The sequence below is a fragment of the Molothrus aeneus genome, chromosome 4 (assembly GCF_037042795.1).
Source record: "Molothrus aeneus isolate 106 chromosome 4, BPBGC_Maene_1.0, whole genome shotgun sequence".
NCBI classification, from domain to species: Eukaryota; Metazoa; Chordata; class Aves; order Passeriformes; family Icteridae; genus Molothrus; species Molothrus aeneus.
Window position 1 is genome coordinate 6759539 of NC_089649.1, and position 24684 is coordinate 6784222.

The window sequence follows — 24684 nt, forward strand, 5'->3', positions numbered from 1 at the left end:
GATTCATGAGGAAAACTGAAGGAAAAGCTGAAACAGGGAAGTATGCTTTCATATAGCTCCTATTGCTAATTAAAGCAAGGAAAACGAATAAAATATAACCACCATACCAAGTCAGTCTGCAAAAGCACACTGAATCCAATAGCAGTGAATCTTGGATCCACAGTGTGGGAAAAACTGCATTTACACTGCAAGCTGGCCAAGAGCTGCTAAACAGTATAACAATCTGTAAGCTGAAAAAGTTATTGACAATGATTTAGAGTTAGAGAAATCCTCAAGGTACTATCCAGAGCCAGGCTGAGATTATCCCAAAAGAATACAGCAAATCTCCTAACTTGTAGACATCAGCAAAATATCTTAGTTGAACTTTTTCATGAAATTAATATATTTTATTCTCAATGAAATGACATCAGATCATTCATTAAAAACCAGAACACTTATCAGACCCTTGAAACTTTCCTGCCAAGCTGTTATTCTAATTTTGCATCTAATTATATAAATTTCTGAGCAAATTTACAGCTGCTCAGACTGAGCCATCTAGGATATAATTGAGAGCGGGCACTCCCCTGTGACTGCCTCATGAAGACTCAGTATCACAAAACAAAACACCTACACTAATTCTACACCCGTTCTGATGCCTTCCTCTAAATCCTTGAGCAACAATTTTGGCATTTGATAGCTCTGGAAGACATTATTCCCCACAAGTTTCTGCACATTCAGCCTTCCCACCTACCTCCCAAAAGCTGAGAGATGTTGCATACAAGGGGGGCAGGCTGCATGAAGGGTACCTGACAGTGATCTCTCAACTGTCACAGGATATGCTGCATTTCAGCCCTGCAAGCGTGCACAGCATCCCAGATTCCCTCACTGAGCAACAAGAGGCTGTGAGCAGATGTTCAAAGTATCAGACCAAATTTCACCAGAACCAGGCAATTCTGAATTCATATTTGTGTCATTCAAGACCAGAAGCATTGAGATTCCATGTAATAAATTAAATCCCTTTTCCTACACAAGCTAATCTCCAACTATTAACCTGTCATACAATTCATACAGGAACCCAAGCAACATGAACTTGTAAATACTAACATCCAAATTGCATTACTAATGGTGAAAATAACTCTTAGGGGATCCAAAACCATAAAATGAACGGGTGTGCGTGGCTCTTGGCAAGCAAAGAGGGTACATGAAATTCCCTGAACGGCCTTGAATTCCTTGGGCAATCCAAGCCACATGAAGCGTAACCATGCCACAAGCTCTAAGTGCAAGGCCACAATACCCTTGCAATTAAATCCTGAGGCTGGGAAGACAAAGGGAAAGGAGGAGAGGAACTCACATCACACTGGAAGGGCTTCTCCCCGGTGTGGGTCCTCATGTGCTCGTCCAGGCCTCGCTTCTGACTGAAAGCCTTGTTACACTCCGAGCACTGGTACGGCTTTTCCTGCGCGCAATGACAACAGCGAGTGAAAGTGAGTCAACACAGAGCCCAGGTCATTAAAGGAGTGGAATTCCATGCTGGATGGTGCAAGTTTTATTTTCTCTCCAAGGTATTACAGTCAGTGAAAACAACAGAAAACGACTTTCAAATGATTAAGTGAAAGCTGGGAAAGCTGTGGCCTGACAGTTTCCACTTCAGCACCCACTTATGAATTAATTATCCGTTCCAGTCTTTCAGACTCAGCCATTTGGGGAGCCTGCTTTTTGTCACGTGAAAGGTACAGAAACATACAATTCCAATGTTCTTTCCTTTATCCCCCAAAAATGCTTAAAGCACACAGACAAGTAAGATTATCTACAGAAACTTTGAGTTTGTCTGGAGGTTTCCAAGCAGGGGAAGAGGATGTACAAGGAAAGCTTGTGGTAGCAAAAAACTCACTTTGAAAAGTGGTGACAGAAGGTTAATCACATACTCATTGCAGAATCTCAAAAGAAGTGCAGATGGCAACCAAACCATCTGTATTTTTATTAGAACTATTGGTTAGCAGCTACTGTAAAACATGATGTTAGAACAGTTGCAATCTCACTGACCTGCTACAAATAATTAGAGATAAATAAGGAAACCCACTTATGTCAAGATTTTTTCTTTGCTGTTCTTCCTTCATATAGAAATTTTTAGAGGTGTAATTCCTCCTTGATTCCACTAAAGTTACAGAAAAACTGTATAGAAACCAACAATAAATCAAGTAAATGCAAGAGTTAACATGATGGCAGTGCACATGGCCTCATGAAAATTTCCATGTTCTAGAGGCACCCTTATTTTTGCACCAACTAGACTTCCTTCACTCTTGTCCTACCTCTTACTGTGGTCTCTAATTCAGTGCTGCTTAAGTTCTGAAGAAAGGTATTTTAAGAAAAGTAAATGCTTTTTACTAAATTAAATTGAAAGCAATGACTATAAATCAATAGGCCAAAAAAAGCAGCTAGATCTATGAATTAACAAATAATAGGCAGTAATCAAGTTCTTTGGGGAGATGATGTGGGATCCAAGGATGAATGAGATGGAACAACTCAGGCATTAAAGCAACCAAGAGAATAAGCTGTCTGGTTATTGAATTCCTACTCTCAGTCCCTGGGAACCATCAGGTCTCCATTTGCCATACACCTAACACAGTGCACAATCAATTAGTGTTGGCTTTGTCCCAGTCTCTCTCTTTAGGGCAGGTCCAGAGACCTCAGTGGGACAAAGATGTGGTTCTTTCATTTCGCAGTCTCCTCCCACCAAGTTTCCTAGAAAAGGCAGCGTTATTGCCGTGATTCTTCAGTAGACAGCAAAACATAACAAATTACCTAAAAAAGATCTGAATTGATCTGTGAAAAGAAAAAAACCATCTAGACCAAAAAGTTCAGGTCACAGGGAGCTTTGCTGACTTGACGGAGGAGGGTCTGGGTTTTTAAGGGAAATGTACGAATAAGCCATGTGAAAAGCAGGTTTCTGCAACAACCCCTTAATTGGTTTTGCATTGTGGTTAACACAAACCACATTTCTGTGAGTTCTCCAAAAGCAGCCTTTCTGTGTGGAGGCTGTTCCCCAGAAAGTGCAAAGTGAAGTATACGATGTGCACATCTTAAACACCTACAAAAGCATTCACTACTGCAAGCTGCCCCAGGTGGACTGGCTCCCTTTTTATTATCTTGGTCTTCAGCTATCTGAAGAATTGACTTGATAATGACCAGGTCAGTCATTCCAGTGCTAAATGCATTTCAGGATTCCAATTTGGACAAAGAGCCATTTTAAACTCTGGGAAGCTGGAGTCACAAACCTGGGCTGTATTATCTTCCCCCAGGTTATGTTTGGCTATTCTATATTTTATATTTGTGTTATTCTCTGTGGCTAAAATGGTGTATCTAACACCCCCTTGACATTTGTATTGAAATTCACATCTATAGTGCATGAAATACATCCAAAGTTGTCTTTGATCTAATTTTAGATCCCTTCCATCTGTATATTCCAGTGACTTCAGCAGACATGACTGATTCACACCAGGCTCCTCTCTCCTGAGTGAAGCTGCCCTCCATTCACATCTGTGTCTGTTTCAGGAAAACCAGTAGTGGTGTACAGAGTAAAACTTGGCCCTCAGTTTATCTCCAGAGAAAAAGACTTTTTTTTGTTCTTGATTTTGAAGAAAACATCATCCTCACAGATCAATTTCTTCAAAACAAAACATTCGGTGCTTTTCCTTTTCTCTCTGCTCCTTCTCTCCCCCTCATGTCAAATTTCCATTGCACAATGGCTGGAGAAAGCAACACTTGTAACATGGAAAAAGTGATATTTGCTTGGCATAATCATCACTGCTTTAAACATGAGCAGACAAAAAAAAATAAAAACCATGGCAACAGGTCTGAAAAAGCTAATGCCACCACCAAAGGACAAAAGGGGCCAACAGTGAGATAAGAAAAAAGCTGGACAAATTTAAAACATGAAGAAAAGGGAAAAGCCTGCTAACTATCAACAAAACAGGAGCTCATTGGGAAGATGATCCAAAAGTGACTTCAGAAGAGTTAGCAAGTGCTGGTACTATAAATCTGCCCTCTGCTGAAGAAACATCTGCCAGGCCACGGCTGTGGTGGCAGCCAAGCTGAAGGGTTACATGTGTTTTCTTTTATTGACCACCTAAACGAGGAAGGGAGCAGGGAGAGCGAGAGAGACAGGACATGGCTGATACTGCAGTGATTGAATAGCTCAGTTTTAAGCATGCCAGGTATGAACAGAAACATGTAGATCAGGATTTACAGTCTTCCTGCCTCTGAACAAGGAAAGGCCAAGCAGAGCCCAGTGGTCCTCTGGAAGGTGCTTTGCTGGAAGTCTGACACATGCTGACCTAAAAGCTCCCATCTCTGGTGGGTTTCACCATTAAAACTGAGAGAAATTAAACATTTTCAAAACCACATCAAATAAAACAGGGCCTGCAGTACACACTCCTGTGTCTGCGGATGGCTCAATCACAAATCACATCTTGAATGCTAAGCAAGTTGTGCTTTGCACTAGAAAAACCTCACTCAGAACATGACAAATCTCAAGGACATTTGGTGCACCTTCAACAGCTTGACACAAAGTGTGCACAGAGTGGCTGCAAGCACAGCAGATGGAATTACTCAAATGCAGAATATCTGAACTGTTAGCTGCTGCTGCAGTTGTCTCTATGTCTCTTAAGAAATATAAGGACATTATGCACTAAGGTAGCACTCATGCTCTGTAAACCTGGTAATAATGGTTACACAGGTGAAACATGAATGACTTTGGTAGGAGTCCCTCCAACTTGCTTTCTAAATCTGAATTTAGAACTATTTCATAGCTCAACAATTACAGCAAGACAAACATAATCTAAATATTATTATTACCAAATAAACATATCTCAAGATTAAACTAAGAGTTAAGAACACAACTACCAACTTGATGGGTCTGTATTTTCAACATGCTGAAAACTGAAGCTTGAGAGAAGTTTGGAGAAAAAAGGAAAAGCTTATCAGGTCTTGTATTACATGTAAATATTTACACTTGTGACATGAATGTGAAAACTGACAGACAGGAAAAATGGCGATGCTACAGGACACACACACACACACAAAATCCTTTTCTTTCCATTATTCTAAAACAAAGTCTTCCTTTGCTCACAGAAAAATCTTAATATCATGAAGTACTGATACAGTAACAGTATCTGCTTTCAAAAGGCATTTTATGTGAATATTTTGAAAATATCAGTATTACTGTTACTAAATATCATTTATATGCTTGCATTATCACCTGAACAGAGGATTAATAAAAAAAACTGTTTTGCAAAAACATCAGGCAAATGGAAAAACGTGGCCTAGAATGAACAAACATGACCAGCCAGATAACATTAAAATACACCAGTCATGTCTGCAGCTACCAGGAGCTCATTACTCTCAGAGAGACATCTGAAAATGCAGGAAATCTGCTTACACTTAAAATCACAGATAGCCCAAGTTAACGGACTCCAGTTTTGTATCTAAGTGTGAAAAAAATTCAAGGACTAACGAGATGCTCTCTTAGAACTAGAAAGTTTCTGCAGGTTACAGCAAATGGCTGACCCAGAGACAGAAGCCTACTTAAATTACTGACATAACATTGACACTGGAAGACAAAGGGTGATGAGAATTTACAGCTCTACAGAAATAGTAGGGATTTGAAACTTATAATATTAAGCCTCAATTAAAAATCACTTCACAAAAACATGTTGAAAAGCAAAATCCTTTAAAAAAATATTTCCGACAATTAGAGCAGGCCAAAAAATTTTCCTGTTAAAACAACTGTGAAATAATTCTGGCAGATTTAAACAAAATGTGACTTTTATTTGAAATTACTAATGTTTTTTTTTTAGAACAGGTCTCAATTAATTCAGTTTTAGGTGTATTTAAAAAATAATTTTTTGCAATAAAATTTATAATTAAAACAAAAGCATGAATCTTCTCTGAAATGCCTGGCAGAAAAAAAACTCCATTTCTTAAAAAGATCCAGTATGTGCAATTCATTGTGCTTTACTATATCATTAACTTCCAATTTTCCATGACAGTCCTGCCTATTTGCTGCCCATAAACTGAGAAGTTCTCATTTCTTTGCAGTTTTTTGAATTGCTGAGGTAACTTCTGACCCTAAAATTTAGTGAAGGAGGGTTTATTTAATCAGCCTTAATGAAAACTCTATAGATGTTCACCTGCACCCAGAAAATAACAATATCAATATAGAAAAGGTACATTTTCACTCTATGAGGAAGGCATGATCATCAGTCAACATGACATTAAAAAGTGTAAAAATATAGGTGCAGTGGGATTCAAACCTTCCACATTCTATGTGCAAACACAGATTGCAGAAGCAAGGAAACCACAGCCCTGGCCAAGTCATCATCCTTGGGCAGATGGATGGGAACTCACCCCTATCTCACCAACAGGGAAATATAGATAAAATCCAAGATGGAAAAACCCCTCCAAATTAAGTCAACACATCATATTATTTCATTACTCACTGTCATGTGCCCAAAATTCTGTATTTAGTACACAAAGGAATCTTTTTTTGACAGTAGCATTCTATGGTGCTTCTAAAACACACAACAGCTTCTCAAACTTCAGGTTCAAATATTACCTGAGAAACACAGGAGAAGTGAAATTATGTCAATACTGCCCCTGCATTATTTCTCATTTACTACTATTTTAATACTCCTTAGGTTAAAAAAGAAGGGGCAGTGTAAAGTCCCAGATGAGTGCCTTGGAAAGGCTGTTTAACTCAGGACCTCTTCTTCTTCAGGGAACAAAACACTGTCTGCAAGAGTCCTCTACAGGAGACAGCCTCACTTTCACAGTCACCATGATTTATCCCTATTCCCATGAAATCCATAAATAAAACTCAAAATTATTTCAAGGCTGGTTAATTCCCACACATATTGTGGTTTAAACCTATTTAAATATTAATGTGTTTTAAAATAGTAGGCACTTATGCATGAAACAAAAATTATACACTGAAATGTCTGTAATTTTTAAATTACCTCAGAAATGTACCTCATTTAAGCACAGGCTGGCAGCTTCCACCCACTGGAACTCAGATTTTTAAAGCAGTTATAAAAATTAAATCTATCTGTTATATGTAAATATGAAATATTCAAATCAAGTCATGAAAAGCCATTTTCAAACAGCTTCAGCTCTTTCTGTTTTCCATCACTGAATCCAACTGTAATAAAATCACCATTCACAGAAGTAATGAAAACATCAATTCAATATGACAACAACTCTGGGCACCTATCAATGGCCATATTTCCAAGCATTAGCAAGTCTATTGCTACAACATAGAATAATTTTTCCACATGTTTAAACTCAAACATTGCCACATTAAGTCAGGCCCTGAATAAAGCCTTAGGAAAGAGCTGAAGTTTCCTGCAGTGCAAGGGTTGGAAATGTGCATGTAACTCCCTCAAAGCTGATATGGTCTGTAAACTCATTTCATCAACCACTTCAATAAGTTCCTCACTTATGTTTTCCTAGGCTGTTCTATTTCTCCTTAAGGGAAAAAAAACCCAAACCCATCAAACCATAAAGCAAACCCATTTACTTTCATAGAAACAAATCAGTAGTCAGGTGCCATTTTAATATCAGGTGGGTGGTGTTTTCTCCCCTGCCCTGGCCAGCAGGGGTTTGGCCTTACCTTCTCTGTTTACTCCAGAGCTGGAGCTGACACCTGTGGCCACCCAGGCTGTGCTCACTTTAGCAGCTGCCAGACCTTAATCAACTTTCTTCAATGATTTTTCCAGCAGCCTTCCCTGATCCCCAGCATCAGGTCTGGCATTTAAGCCCACTGGTAAAATACACTGAGATTTAATCTCTACTGTCTTTGGTGAATGCCACAGTATTACTTTTAAGCTACTTTTCACAAACTTTCTGGACAAAAGACCGGATTTCTTTTTTTCAAGATATTTATAAATAAAAAAATTATCATTGCAGAAGGGTGCTATGATTGTGTTTATTTCCACATTGCTAGGCTCAGCTGATAGAAAAGTACTTTCAGTATTCATAGATCTCGCTATTTAATTTCAACAATGATTTTGCATGCAAGAATCAATTTCAAATAAAATACATGTGTAGGAAAGGGTAAAAAAAGAAAGAGCAAACAACCTTACACCATTTTTAAAAGTCAAAACATGGGATGATTGAAATGAAAAATTTTAAGGGTGACTTGCTGGTTTTTCTAGTTCTTAGAACTGACAGAAGGACCCAAACCTTTGGCAAACACAGTGCATTTTTTATTTCCTAATCTTTAGTTCATCTTTGTTTAAACAGCCTAGGACCACAGAACAAGTCCTGGTGCATTAGCATTGTGCTCAGGGGTCTCCAACTCTTTCTGCACAGGTTTCTCTCTGCCCTGGAGAAGTCTTGACACTGTGCAGTTAGAACACATCTCCTTCAGAGTCAGGATTCAGATCACAAGCCCTCACTTCAGGAAAGACACACCTGAACAGCTCAGCAGCTCTTTCCTCTGCTCAAGGGGGGTTGGTTTGGTTCTTGCACTCTGAATTCCTGACAAGCACCAATCTACTACTAAGATTAAATAAATCTTCACATTCTTGCCAAGACACAAATGCTGTCCTTCCCCATTTACCTCTCAGTATTGTTGCTCTCACATTTCCTTTCCTTCCCTTTCCAATTCCCTTCACCACTCTGTTCTTCCACATCAGCTGAAATACATATTTATTCCCTTGTACCTCTCCTCTAATATTAGTACAAGCTATTTACAAATACCTTGTACTAATATTTACTCACAGAACAGTAAAAAAATAGCTTATTATCCTGTGGTACTCCAAGGATAATGTTCTGCAGAACAGACTCTGGCATAACTCCTTTTCCTGGCTTGAAAATCCATGGAAGTCAGTAATAAACATAGTTTTTATTAATAATTTCAACCCATTTTTTTCCTCCTCCTTTGATGTTTTATCTGTCCAGTTCTACTTAAATATTAAATAAGGTGAACTGGGAGAAAGAGGGGAAGTTGGGACATGCAAGATTATAGCAACAGACTTCAATTTAGAAATTAGTATTAATGTAAAAGTTGTCAGTACTGATTGTTGTTACTTCAAAGTAAAAAAAAAAAAAAAAATTTCCATGGAGATAAATGAACATGTAATGGCAATCCAATATGAATGAGCCTCACTGTCAAGTTTTGGGATAGGAGCAGCATCACCACAAAAAGAACCAAAATCTAATCAAGTCTAAAAAACCATGTTTGGCCTGCACATTTTAATCCTACAGCATAGCTGTGGGGATGACCAGCAGTCTTCTTAGCACCTTCACACGCAAAAATAAAAAACCTGAAATGTGACCTTTGAGATGTAGGTGATCAATACATCTCAAGTATATGGAAACACTTAGACTACATTTGGTGTGCACTGAGTTCTCTGTACCTCTAAGGATGGTATTTGGCCTCCATGGTACAGTAGAGCATTTCCTGAGACATTTTAAAACACATTTTATTATGTCTAAAGCCTGTTTAATTACAGGGCCTACATATATTAAAAAGAAATATCCACTCCCTAAAATTTATTTTCCTAACTCCTCCCTTTCCTATCAGCTAAAAAATGCTTAGAAGAAAACATCACTTGGTGTAAATCACTGTAGACTCTAAAAGCTTAATAATATTATTTTTCCTCTATTTTTCTTCTACAGAGGCTGGGGAGTGTTTGTTGTTTTTGCTCAAACTGTATGAAAAATCAGGAAAAAAAGTTGGATTTGGCACCGTTTCAGAGCTTGTTTAGCCCTCAGTCATGCAGAACTTAGATGGGTCATGAAATTTCTCCTGGTGCAAACACAGTTAAGAGGGGACAGTAACAACAGAAAATAATTTATAGCACTTCTTAAAGTGATTTAACAGCTGGAAAAAAAGGAGAAACAACTAACAACGTGAAACTAGTCTGTTCCCAATGAACTACCAAGAGTATTGAACAAACTACTCACTACTTGTATAGTTTGAGGTACAAAAGCAACAACTTGATCAGGAGCTCAGAGTTAATATGCTCAAGACCCACACATAACAGTAGAAATTTAAACAGTTTTTAATTTTACTTATTTAGAAAGCAATTCTGTGTGCCCACTTGCATATGGAGACCACTAAGTTAAATGTCACCCTTCCTATTTCCCAGTAGATGCAGAATTTTCTTGGTCTGGACTCAAGGCTTCACTGATCTCTATGAGCTCTAACAGCTCCCAGTTAAATAAAGCTATATAAAAATTGTCATCAGTTAATAAAGTACAGCCTCTAGAAAAGCTCACAATGACTGGACTGGATATTGAAATTTCAGTCACAGTGAAGCCTTTACAGAGCTGTTTACTCAATAAACAACATTAATTTATATCTATAAATAACCATGGGTTAAAGGAAGAGGTTAGTACAGCTATTATTTCAACGTAAAAGAAATTAAACACAGAAAAAAGAGAAGGTAATGGAGTTCTAATTAGAATTTGCAAGTTAATGACTTGAATCTTTGCCTCTTATTTTGATAGGCACAAAATACCTTGGTTGGCAGAGCCTAATCTCTACACAAACAGCAATTAATGACTTTTCAGCACAGGAGTCCCAGACAATCCTCAAGCAAGCATAAAACCTCCCCCTTGCGTGGGACTTACCCTGGTGTGGGTGCGAATGTGCATCTTCAAGCCATCGTTCTTGCTGAAAGCTTTGTCACAGTAGGGACACTGGTAAGGACGCTCACCTGAGGGCAAGAGAAGCATCAGGACCCAGAAATGTGCCCTCAGAGGATGAAGGCCTTGCAGCACAGCTCTTTGTCAAACTGAACTGCTTTTCTCTTCAAAGAGCAGATTTAAACTTTAGAAAAATTAAAAATAATCCTGCCTGAGTGGGATGGAGTGCTGGATCAAAATATTCCTCTTGGCTGACTGATTTTGCACTACAATATATGAATACACACAGACAGCCTTGGGGGAAGTAAAACCAAAAAGAAAACACCTAATGCCCTTGCTCAAACCACATTCTACAGTGATTTACACGTGGTCACTTTTATGGTTAGGCAGTAAGTGCTCCCAAATATTTTTTCTATTTCACATCTGGTTGTCATTAGAGGCCTCTGGGTGTCAGAATCCCAATGGAATATAAAATCCACTTTTTTATAATGCTGGATCTGTGTTAGAAGCTGGTTAATCAAAAGTTTCTGCAATATCTGTGTCCCAATTTATGACTGAAGGAGAAGCAGAACAATGTTAGCATCTCCCTTGCAGCACCCCATATCTGAAAGGTATTTGTTTAATGCTCCATTACACCGGTGTCATTTGGCATCCATTTTCCCAAACTCACATTAGTGTAATGTGGATACTGAGCTGTTCAGAGACAAACAGCAAAGCGTTTCTGAGCACCATCATTTGGAAGAAATGTACTTGAATTTTTAACTCTTCCGGCAATGCTCCAGTATCTGAGTGTACTGCCTCCTGTGCCTGTACACAACACTTTAAAAGCAAAGATCAGGCTGTTTCCATTACAAAACACAGTACAAAAAATGATAGAAAATTTTCTGTTAACAAAATGGATTTTCTTCTACACAACCATAATGCTGAAGGTGTCTTTTCAAATAAAGGTTTGTCACAAGTTAAGCAAAGGCTGCTTTATAGAAGTCGATGCACAGCTTTCTGCTCACAAAGATATTTCTGCATGCATAGATTTAACACAGACCAAATATCAAGCACTTATTAACACTCACACTCAATCTTCTAAAATAGGCAAGCAAGATTAACTCCATTTCACAGTTTAAAAAAACCCAAACCAGACTATTTCTCTGATAGACCAAAAATATTGACAAAGAGGCACTGCTGGACATGAAATCCCCATTTTCACACACTGTGTGGAAATTCAAGGGCACCTGAGGTGAGCTGATTATTTAGAGAAGAGGATGGCCACCCTCCCCTTATTTTGTAGAAAAATTATTTTGTTCTTCTGTCTTTTACTTCTGTATAGGGAACTGTGAATGTCAGAAGCACAAGACTGGCCAGCGAGGCACTCGTAAACACAAATATTCTTCTCTCTTGAGTTCTGTTATCTCTCAGAAAGCTCATCTGTGTGAATTGGGGTTTTGGGGCTCTTTTTAGGATGATGACAACCTCTGTGTTAGAGCTGTATTTTCACTGAGCAGTTTGATATATGATCCTCTCTTCTCCTGACCCTCGATGCCTTTAATTCATGCCCCCGAAATTCAAATACTCCAACAGTTGTCAGTACTCAAATATTGAATTAATTCAGCTGACATTTTTATGTCTGGGGGCTTTTGAATGGAGAATTTAAAGCTTTCAGCAGTTTGTAAGCAGATGAGCGATGACAGGTAGGAGTTGTACCCTCCTCCCTCTCTCCCCCACCCTCACGTCTCTTTAGAGAGAAAGACTTTTGCCTTCAAAGGATGGGCTTGAGTTTGTCTGAAACAGATGAACAGTGTCCCTCTGAAATCAACCACGGGCACCATGGTGCTTGGTGAGCAAAGTCTCAGGAGCTTTCAGCAGATGCCAGCAGAGGGCAACAATGACTCCACATCACCTGACAAAGTCACACCTGAAAAAGTCGGGTTTGGAGCTGCTGTTAAAAACTGTCCACTGTCAAAAATCTCCACTGCTCCAAAAATCGAGTTTACTGCCTAACACAGACTGCCAGCTCTGACTTGACATTCCAACTAGGAACCGTCTTGTTTTTCTAAATTATGCACTTGTGTCAAAAATTTCCAGTAAAACTACTTAAAAAATGTTCCTAAGTAATTTTACTGTTGCTCTTACTTTTTGTTATTTTCTTTCACCTTTGGAGCTTGCATGCTTAGAATTTATTCAAGTTCCCTGGTGCTGACACAAGCATCTACCCTGAGCATAAACATCTTTTAAACTTGTAACTTATCTGCTACCTCAATTTTGTAGGATTTTACAAAATTAACAATGGACCATTAAAATACATCTGTGCTAGCAACAACCAAGTTTCTTAGTATAAATTTCTTACTAACTGCTCTCTGCAAAGGGCCTCTGTTGTCTGTCTGACAAGTAAATAAACTGCCCTCTGAAAATCCATCTTTTTTGCTATTTACTGTCTCAGGAGCCCAGGTAACTAACTTACATTAAATATCTGGTCTTGTGGACAGCAGATCTGGCAAGATTATTGCAACTCTACATATTACCTTCTCTATCTCTGGTAAAAAATAACTTCCTTCCTTGTTTCTGAGCCAGCCTAGGCAAATGTTACTCATGCTACCAGTCAGTTTCTCATCAGAATGATTCCACATTCAAGGAGATTACTGGGAAGCAGGTGTTCCCCAAGAGAAGTCTTACACACACTGTCCCACTCTAAGTCCTGTAAGACAAACAGGAACAGTTTAACTTCCTCTTATCCTGTTCTAAGCACATGGAATAAGATGGCAACAAAAGAAAAGACAGATTTGAGAAAATGAATGCTAGAAATATTCCTCCCACATGTGAGGGCTTGCTCAAGTGCAACATTTCATAGGAAACTACTGCCAGTGTCCACAAAGGAGAGGGGTTTGTGCTTGCACAAAGTTTAGAATTGTCACTGAGACAAACTGGAGAGCAAGGGCCATGTGATACAAGCTGCTGGGAAAATGACATTGTCCATCAGGGCTCTCACATCCATCTACAGCCAGACAAGGACTACCAAAACCCCATTATAAACATTGCAGTTATAAACTTCAGGTTGTGCACTAAAATTGTGGAGATTTCCAGATGCAAAACTCCTCTGATCAGAAAATGAATGGATCTCTACCAAAGAGTTACTAAGAACAGCAAATGAAATACCTGGCAAGCCATGAACCTCTATTTCTCTTGTTAACAAGGAGTTACTAAGAATTGAGGTGAAAGAAAGACTTCCCCTAGATAAACTACAATTTCTTCTTGGATTTGCTGCTAGAAGAACATTTATGAGATTTGTGGTAACACCAGATTAAGAGGGGGTGCACTTTAGGTGAAGTCAATGCCAATTAACAACTATGCCATTTGCACTCTGCATTTTTCTATAAACACATTTTTATATATAGTTATATGCATAAAACACAGAAGTATTTTTATGTTTGGGTGTTTCTAAAATCTGTTTCCTAAACAAAGCTATTGCTTTTATTAAAATAACAGAACAGTGAAGCAAGTCAAATGTAACAAATGTTAAGTCCACCCCTGAGTTACAGCTGACTGTCAATGTCCCTGCTGTTCCAGAACAAACTGCTCAACACATTAATGGCACTTCTGTACAAATAACCCCAAATAAATAATCCTGGGATAAATTGCAGTGGATTTAGCATAATTCAAAGTCTAGACGTTCTACTTCCAGATTTTGTATGAACAAAAAAAATCAGAGCTTTTAACATAATAAAAATAAATTTAACCTTAATACAAGGATTATGAAAAACAATTCCATGATTGAAAAACATATGGGATTTTGATCTGAAACCACATCATGACAGAATGGACATATTTTTTTCTCCTCTCCATCTCTAGCTTGGGATCACAATACCTAGTGGACCTTAATGTAGCTTAAGAAGTTAAATACCAGATTCTGCCATTCTGGTTGGACTCAGGACAGCTTCCCATGAGACATCTTCAATCTGAGGTGCTCTAAGGCAGCATTTACACTGAGTTTAGCACACAGATCTCCCAAACTCAGACACAAAACAATTAAGAAGCAAATCTATGTATACATTAGTTTTTGGAGACTTCAAGATTTCAGTGGCTAGAACTAGACATTTAATAAGGACTTTGAGACAGTTAATCAAACTGGTCACATGCACTGCTATCTTCATACTGTATTTTGCATTCCCTGGAGTCAGCTGAGCCACAAAAATAAAGCTGGTTCTCAAGTTAGGTGGAAACCTGATTAGAACTACCAATGTTACTGATTACTTCAGAACAATGACCTCAAATAAGATTAAGCAAATATGTACTTTACAGGTGAGAAATGCATTCCCATCCAATGAAAAAAATGAAAAAGGAAACATCCAACTGAGAAATAGCCCTAATCTGAAGAGCCAAAGAAACAGTCTCACTGTTCTTTCAAACCATACCCATGCACTGATTTTATTTCATCTGTGAAATTTGCAATCCTGTTTACTGTCCCTGTTCCCCTGCAGCTTGCTTAGACACCCAAATATACACAAATACAATTCTCAGGCATTCATGTTAGCCTTCAAGCAGGATTCCCTGGCTTGCTGTCTTTACTGGAACTCCATTGCTCAGTTAAGGAATGAAGAATTTGAATTATGCAGTGAAATTATCAAGGTGGGGTTTTTTATACACTTTTTAATACATCTCTGCTCAGCTGGGGTATTCAGCATCAATGATTTTGGTCAGCACTCATGAACATCAGAAGAGCTACAAAAAACTGCACTGAACATCAGATCATGTGCAGCATATGCAGCCTCAAGGAACTCCTCTGTTCAGTTTTCTTTATAAAAATGAGTAAATATAATTACAGCAATGTGGTCCCTCAGACTGTTCCACAGACCATTTCCTATATTCTAGATATGGCTCCCTTTCAGATGGTGAACTACTAATTTTTTGGGATTAGAAGATTGTTTCTTAAATAAAAATTGTTTTGTTTTTCTGTATAAATATATATATATATATGTGCATTATTTCAAAATATCAGCTTTCAGAACAGTTATAGCAAATTATAATCCTCTTTAAAGTCCTAACTCAAGCCTGGGGTAGGGGAGAGGGTCAGAAGGGAGCCTCTGCCATTGCCCAACTGCAGTGGAATGAGCAGAGTTCACCTGGGGAGGAATTTGGAGGCCATCTGGATCACACATTTAACACTCCTTACCAGATGATCCACAGGGCAGCCCAGAATGGGAATTTCAAGGGGGCTTTTTTAGTCAGAGATAATCTGGGGCGATGACAGCATTCAACGGCAAGTAAGGATGGGCAAAAGGTTAACGGATGTAACAAAATTATAATCTGTGACATCTGCTTCAGAACACTGCTCAGAGAGGGCACCTGACAGCTTCACACATTCATCCTCAGCTGCTCTTGCCCTTAAACAGTGTTCCCATTCAATTAACAACTTTGTGTCCTTAACTGAACATGACTCAGTTAATGCACTATGCAAATATGCACACACAAACACAAATAAACCTAAAACACACAGACCTGAGTTTCTCCCACGTGGAAGGGGACTTCATTAGGAATCAAAATTAAATTAAACAGGAATTCAGTGAACCCAGTGATTCCATCAGAACTTCAATGAGAAAATGTCAGGAAACCATTAATGGAGGAAATGGAGGAAAGGAAAGGAGGAGAGATTCAAAATTCACAAGTCCAGAAAATGTTCAGTACATTTCCCCACTTTGGTGTTGCAGTCCCGTGAGAAAACCAACACCTCTTTGAAATAATGAAGTTCCTCTCGTGTAGAGGTGGCAATTTTCTACATCCTGAGTAGCATCTTCAAAAGCATTTAATACCCTGCATCTCTCAGGCATTTCTGTCATTTTGACCAGGGATTCCAGGGAGGGAAAAGAACGGAAGAGTAATCAAGAAGCCTGGCCAACTGCAACAGTGAGCTGATTTCCTTATGACATCTGGACTAGTCTTGATCCGGCCTAGACAATAAAAAGTGATTTGGCCTGTGCAAAATCCTGGCCTGCCTCTTTTTTAGCCACTAAACACTCAAAATTTAGCACTTGAGAAGGTACAGAAGTCCCCACACAGGAACAGCTCTCTCATGCCAAGAGCTAAGTAACTTTGTGATCTGCAAGATAAAATCTTGAGGACCTCAGCTGAGACAAGACCCAGAAACACCAAAAGCACAGGTAATTTTATACTCATCATGGGCCAGATAAGGAAAGGGATAGGTCTGACTGCTCTGAGAACAGTCCTGTGCTCTGAGAAACACTCCTCAGGCATGGGGCAATTAGAGACATTTCTTACTTTATTTTAACCAACATTCAAATCTGGCAGACTCTGAAGACAAGAGATTAAATGCTTCTGTTTTTTCAGGTGGTTTGTTTCCTCACTGATGATGAATAACTCTGCGTATTTGTGAATGCTTTCTAACCAAACTCCAACACTCATTTTCCAGGCACCAGGGAGAACTAGAATTGGTTTCATGTAAATCAACAGTGTGCATTTCCCATCCACTAAAACAGTCACATATTTAATAAGAAAAAACCTCAAATCCTATTCTATCAAAGTAAGGATATTCTAAATACATTCTTATTTATCTAAGAAATATTTTTTCCTATTAGTTATCTTTTTCCAAGTATTTATTCATGCTTTAATTTTTGAGGTATAGAAGTAGTATTTTCACAGCTGAGGTGGTTTGTTTTCTGCAAAGTTTAGGGTTTATTCAAAGAATTCAGATTATTTCTAGTTAAGATCAGTAAAATGTTTGCCCTATGTGGTCCACCAAAATTATCATGATATAATTGAGATTTTGGCTATTTGCCAATGAATAGGCTAAATGAATCATAAAGACTACTAAAAATCCCTACAAAATAAGAAGACTATCTGAAATCATGCAGTAAAGCATGAACTACCATTATTACTTACGTACAGCCTCTCATCAGTTCTACAGTGGTATCAAGCTTTTAAGTAATCTTAAGTAAGAAATAAAAACCAGACACAGCTTTAAAGAACAAACCAGTTCCATTCTTTGCAGCTATCAGTGGAATTAAACAATCTGATTTCTCCATGAACAGAAAATGTAACATCTATTACTCCAGTGAACCCAATGGTCAACGAAATCATTTAAAGAACAGCATTAATCCATCACTAACTTATTTGATCTAAAAAGGTCTCATTGAAATCATCTACCCCTCCAAGGAACATTTCCTCTTTCATGGGTACAGACAACAAGAAGCTGACAGCTGCATGAAACTTTACAGGTATTTTTAAAGATTTAGCTGTTGTCTGGAGATGAAGAAGACAATGATGTATAAACTGAAAGGTTTAGAAATGCAGAACCTTACCTCTGAGGCCTTCTGCAAGCTCCTTTTTAAACTGGGTAGATAAAAGAGGGATCATTTATAAGTTATTAACAGAAAGAACCTATCTGTAGACATTTGCAAGCTGTCCACTGACTAGATACAGATACATTCTTTCACATACTTCATTGGCATATGAGAGGAAGTTCCTTCAAGCTTGACTTTTATCTTTTTTCCCATGTTAGAAAATATAAATTAATTGTAAGGTAATTTAGCAGAATATCTGCAGGAATGAGGATCCTGGCTGCACATTATTATGTACATGAACAAACAGTTGCTTGTTTAGCTATTAAACCTTTGGTGATATATTTTACACCATAATAAATAAAATTTATCCTGTACTTGAACTCACTACTTCCTTCAACTACTTTGAAGTCTTCTGTGTTCAGAGATGACTGAACTACTGTTAAAAACCAAAGATCTTTATTATTACGACTCCACTACTAATATTTTACTTGCCCAGGAATTTTGTCTTAGAAGTGCAAAATTTGAACTTAGACATTTATGTAGTTGGGACTAAGTAGGATTGTAAATACGCTCAAAAGCTTAGTTAAGTTGTAGAAATGGGACTACAAGGGCAAAATTAGGTGCATAACATCAGGCTCTCAGTGCAGGAGGCATTTCAAGAAGGCAATCAGCATCTCAAGTTATATATCTTTGAAAGCTTATAAAACTATCTCTTACATAAATTGAAAAATATTGTGTTAGCACAAAGGATAAAGAAGTCTGTGGTCCAAATGCTTTTTGCTGTTTTAATGTAATCTCCCAGTATTATCTTTTACTCATGCACATGGAAGTCAATTTTCAAAGAACCTTCTCAAGTCATGCTTAAAAAACCCACCTGCTTTTTGCACCTAGCAGAGCATGTAACATGTAAGAAAGACACACTACGTCACGGCTTTCAAATGACGAAGAATTGAAAAACTCATCTTTTCAGAGAACATTTAGGACAGAATAAGGTATCTTACTGGCTTATTATCAGGACTTGGACTAACTGTGATGGTAAAACCAAAATAAGGTTAAAATATAACCTATATTTACACATCATTTTCTGGAAGACATTTATGGCCATTAGTTGTTCCTCATCAGTCTTTAAGTATCAGTAGGGAAAGAAAGGACAGAATTACATTTAAGTCCCTTAATTGTCCTAGCTCTAAAAGAAATTTACCTGCAAATATAAACCACTTCAGAACAACTTTCACTGCTGCACAGCTTGATGTGCTACATGCCGAGGATAGAAGGGATTAGGACACAACTAATTAGGAAGGCAACAGTATAAACAGCAGACAGATAAAATGTGTGTGTTTTTATACCCAAATCACACGGGCACACACAAATCCACACACACACCCCACAGCAATTAACACCTTTAAACAGATATGCATAAGGCAACTGAGAAGCTGCACAAACTGCAGCCAGAAACTGCTAACACTGGAAGTTGCTTAAAACTTCAGGGAAGCAATTAACCTCCCAGCCCTCGGGTTTCCAGCCCACGGAGCAGACCAGAGGATTTCTTTTACAATTTATGAACAAGCCAAGGAATTTATATCACAGTCAAAGGATTCTTTTGCTGAATTAACCCCAGCTCCCTGTGACCCTAAGAAGTCATAAACCAACAGGATACAGGAGAGGGAGAATGTGCTCTAGTGTTTCAGCTGACCTGCAGAGCGCTGTCTGTGTCATGCCAAGGCTGAAACTCAGATGATGAATTACAGAGCAACACTCCAGGTTCAGAGGCAAAGATCACCCCCTTCCCTCTGTACACGCACATGCAGACATGTTCACTCACCCCAAACCAGCTCAGTTGCTGCAAAAGGCCAAGTGCTGTTTGGGCTCATTTACAGAGTCTTACTCTAACACAGAAGAGGGAAGAAAATTGCTTATCCAGGAAGCGTGCATGTCTGTGTGGAACAACATTTAAGAGCACATGCTGCATATTAAATAAAAGACAAAACCCCACTGAGCTTCTCTTTCTGTATATGGATTATTAAGCATAAAAAAAATACAACTCCAAAGCAGAACCAGAGAGGTACCCTAGAACCTCAGCTTTTGTAAAGAATAACTTCACAGACATAAGGAGGAGAAAAAGTGATGTACAACGCTCTTTAAAATAACCTCTACCTGAATTTCTTTTGTAAACACAGAACAAAACCTCTCACACAAAGTAGACAATTAAACAAAGTCTAGCTGAGCACAGAAAGATAATGGGATAATACAAATGTCTGGACACAGGCCTCAAACCTCATCACCTGTAACCACTAAGACAACAGGTCTTAGCAATGTTTACATTTATGGTGGACTGCTTAGTTGCACCAAAAGCTCAAGGCTTATTCAGAAGGCTGAATCATCTCCTGAAAACAGACAGTGGCTGCTTAGAATGAAAAATGATACTTTCAAGTTTGACCAAAGAGAAAAAGGATGACACGGTTTTGAAATTATCAATTCAAATCCAAAGAATTTAACAGACACCAATACCAATCCACCGCAACATTTAGAAAACAAACACTCATCTCTGAATAAATTAAGTTCGTGGCTCCTCTATCCAATGAACTGAAGATTTCTTACTGCTCAGAAATTCCCTGAAAAGTTATCAAGAACTTTCACAGTGTAGGGAACTTAAGAGTGCTCAACTTTTTTTTTGCCCTGCTTGCAGATGACCTGGATTTTCTTCAGCAGCTCCCCTTACGTTCTTTGGGAGTGATGCAAGGTATTCCTCAGAAAGCCTCAGAGAAATCCCTCAGGCTCACTGAGCACTGGACAACAATTTCCTCTCGCGATCAGTGTGCTTGTGTTATGACCAAGAACAACATGGCTGAAGCCTTCAGGTACAGCACCTAACAAAACCATCTCTCCAGATTTGCAACAAGAATCCAACGACGGTGTTTTCTCACTCAACCCTACATGAGGAATTTTGCAATGTAATAAAAATATTCTTTTTAAACCTACAGTCATAACTTAGGAGCAACCTCCCCCCCGCCCGTTATTCATCAGGATAGTCAAAAATTGGCCAGGAATTGTAACAGTGTGACAAAAATAACCATAAACATCCATTTTGGCTAATTCTCACAGTAAAGGATGCAAACCACCAAAAATGTAACTGACACTGGACTAGCAGCAAGACTGGAAGAGGAACAAATCAGAGTGTGTCTCTCACGTCATTATAAATGAATTTAGCACAGCATTTTTCCTGTAGTAGTAACTGTACAATGACTGCTTCTAGCTTCTCAGGTAAAAAAAAAAAAGAGGCCTTGAAAGTTTCCCACCTGCACCATTATTCATTCATAAATTGTTTCCACATTCCATATTGCTCTAATTCCAACCTGTATCATCTCCTGGCAAGGCAGTTCTCCCCCTGCACTTAATTTACAAAGGTACTAGAAATCTTCCGTGCCTTTCTGCTTGAACTAAGTTCAAAATGTCACAGCCTCCTATAACAGAGGTTACAGATTTTGCAGGGCTCTATACTCAGGGTTTGAGGTCCCTGGTGTGTGGTTTCACAAAACTCACTGTTGTCATTACATTGCAAGGGTTCCATATTGCTAAAGTTTGGTACCTCCTTGAAGTTTCTCACAGGCAGCTCCTCTAAGCACTGACTCTTCCTTCTTCTCACAGCAGCCAAGTGACTCCAGTTCCCCTCAACCAACCAATCCACTCTTTTATAACACTCTTCTTATTATTGGCTACAGCTGTGGCCTGTTCAAGTCAGGCCTGCTCCTAATCTTTAGTAATTGGCTCAGCTGCAACTTCTTAAGTGGCAAAATTACCTTCTATACTACCTTTATTTTCTTATATTGTATCCCTCTACACTCACATTAGTCCAACTCCTAAATTTTGGAAAATCTGCCTGAGAGAGCTGAAATCTAACTGGTAGCAGCACACATGTGAAAAGCATTTTTACTTGGACAGATCCAGAGCATTCTCCCAAGAGCCATCTACACGATGAGCTTGAAAAACTGGGGCTTTCTGCTCCATGCAAACTGATGGGTAACATCAGCAAGCAGCACACAAAAATTACTGCCATCTCCCTGCAAACCAAACTTGGTTACGCAGAGGTAAGGAAATGTCATGCCAAAGGCAAATCTACACCATTTTATGTTGTAAACAAATTATCACAAAGAAACCTCTTTCAGCCACCTGATGCCACTTATCTGAATGAAAGTGTAAACTTGCAAAATGAAACCTGACAACAGTTTTTACACATTAAGCAGGTAAAATGTTTGACAAAGATGCTGTGTTAAGCCTACATGTAAATTTGCCTGTTTGTAGATAGAAAAATTGTGGACATAGAGATATCTTGTTACAGATTTAGAAAATCTTGTCTGTTCATCATAATAAATACCTGTATGGCTTCGAATGTGAACTCTCAGTGTTCCATTGCTTGCAAACTTCTGTCCACAATACGGGCAAATCTTCTCTTTTTCTCCTGTGTGAGTCTACATGGGGAGGAAAAAGACAAGAATGACTGTTCAGCATTAAATAAAACAGTGAAATATGGAATATTTAATTGTATTGACACTGACTGCTGTTACCTCTATTATATATTTTACCATCACACCAGGCAAAGATTCTAATTAGCTCTAGGTTTTAAAGAATTGATCACAAAAAGAACATTGTAACTATCACCAGCATTAAATCACTGAGTTTGTCTTTTGAAATCAAGCTTTTAAGGCTGGAGGGCCTCACTGATATAAGAAGAATTATTTCAAAATAGAAAAAAAACATTACAAACTCTCCCACTGAACCTGTGGGGTCAATGGCAAGATCACCTTGAAATCAATTACACACAAGGTCACCATCATTTTTCACACTGTACTTTCAACACACAACTCTGAACTGAAGATTTATCAGTCTATTGAAATTAATTTTCCTTATAACTGTACCTGTTCTTTTAGTAGAGAATTGCTGATGACTTGATTTAGAAGTGTTAATTTAAATGAGATAGCAAAGATAACACATTCAATTATAGGAGCAGCTGACTATTTTGGTTTCCAGCTAGCACATGACCCTCTTCAGATGGGGAAATTAATCCTTATGTTGATGAAAAGACACCATAATGACACAAAATTCTTCATTACATCATAAAAAACCTTTCTCACATAGCACATTTTATGCTGCAGCTGAAGCAAGAGTAAATGAGATCTCATTTCAATACTGGATGGACTTGCACTGTTTTCATTCCCTGACATTAAAGATATGAATGCTCAACTCCTCTTGGTTAGGATACAGTTATTTGGAGATCATTTGTATCTCTTCCAGCAACATTGGGACACACCAGACAGACAGCTACTAATTCGTTCCAAACACCTAAATACCAAAAGGATTTCTGGGAGCAATACAGTACAACTACAAGGCTCACAAACACAGCCAGTCCTGGCCTGACAGGAGCACAAAGCAAAAGCAATTCTGATTTTAGACAAATGTAAAAAAGCACATCCTATATGGCAAGCAATACATGCATGACCTTTTTAAACAAATTCTCACAATCTGAATTAGGTGGCAACACCTTAACTAACTTTTCTCAGCTGATTTTTCTTGATTCAATTATTTTCTTTGCATTTCTTCCCCATAACATCAATCTTACCTCAGGCCAAACTAGCGAGCAAGCCTCCTCCTGAAGCTTACCCCAATTCCATGGCAAATTTTGGTGGAAATGAGCAGTGCAGCCAAGCCCATCCTGCCACACACATGATGCTGGAGCACCTACACTGAATTTAGACACGAGCACCAGCTGTAGATTCAGCTGGGCACCAATAACCTGCAATCAGCATTTTAGGGCAAAGACAATCTACTGAAAAGCCAGAAAGGCAGAAGCAGCTCTAGGGGTTCTACACTGAATAACAACCTTAAGAACACACAAGAAATGATCAATTGATTCTACTCACTTTCTTATGGCTCTTCAGGACTGAGGGTGTCACAAAAGCTTTGTCACACAGGTCACACTTGTATTTCTTATGTCCATCATGTACAACTTGAATATGAACATTTAATGTGTCCTTTCTTTTGAAAGTGGCATCACAATGATCACACTTGAAGGTCCTCTCACCTAAAAAAGAGAAAAACAGATCTTCCTCAGCTACCATCCTCTCAAAAAGAAAGTCACAGCACATGTTTTTAGAGAAGCCTTCAGCAAAGACTACAATTCTGCACACCGTGAATATTTTGGATATTCTGGAAATGCTTGTTCATTAGAATGCACATTACTGAACAGGTTTTTACTATTTTCCTTCTCCATTTTTAACATTTAACATTGGGAAAAACATTTATGACATTCAACACTTTAAAAAATTGCAGAAGCTTTGAAAGATAATCGTAAAAGAACAAACTGAACATGCCAATCCAATAATTCATCTAACAGAAACACTGTTATGCAGGATTAAAAAAGGAAAGATGTGAGGTTTTCTCAGTTATGCCAGTGTGAATATTCCCCCAAACAAAGTACTGTCTTCGAAGCTACAAGGATTTTAGATCATGAACACTCTCTAAAATCTAAACTGTTGATTTTCAAAGGTTTGAATGATAGTCTGTAAGTATTAAAGATGGAGAAAATTCCACCAAAAATAAATCATAACACAGTCAACTAAAAAAAAAAAGGACAGAATGCCAAGAAAAGCTACTCATGAGCGAAAATGGCCACAGTATTTCTCTGAGCTGCTCCAGTTCTGTGCCAGAGGCAGCAAACATGAGCCTGGGCTGGCACAGGAGAGACAATCTCAGCGTCAAGCTCTAAACTGGATTT

General features: G+C 38.4%; 1 protein-coding gene across 3 annotated transcripts in view; it reads right to left on the reverse strand.

Annotated features, from left to right (window-relative positions):
- Positions 1–24684, reverse strand: part of PRDM5 (PR/SET domain 5) — a 59452-nt gene that overhangs the window by 3427 nt on the left and 31341 nt on the right. For 2 of the 3 annotated variants that reach the window (XM_066548921.1, XM_066548920.1), the window contains 4 exons: positions 23831–23991; positions 22288–22381; positions 10615–10700; positions 1331–1435 (listed from right to left, as the gene is read on the reverse strand). In XM_066548921.1, coding sequence (XP_066405018.1) covers positions 1331–1435; positions 10615–10700; positions 22288–22381; positions 23831–23991 — 446 coding nt within the window. The remainder of the gene's footprint in view (positions 1–1330; positions 1436–10614; positions 10701–22287; positions 22382–23830; positions 23992–24684) is intronic. The other variant, XM_066548922.1, reaches the window with a different exon arrangement.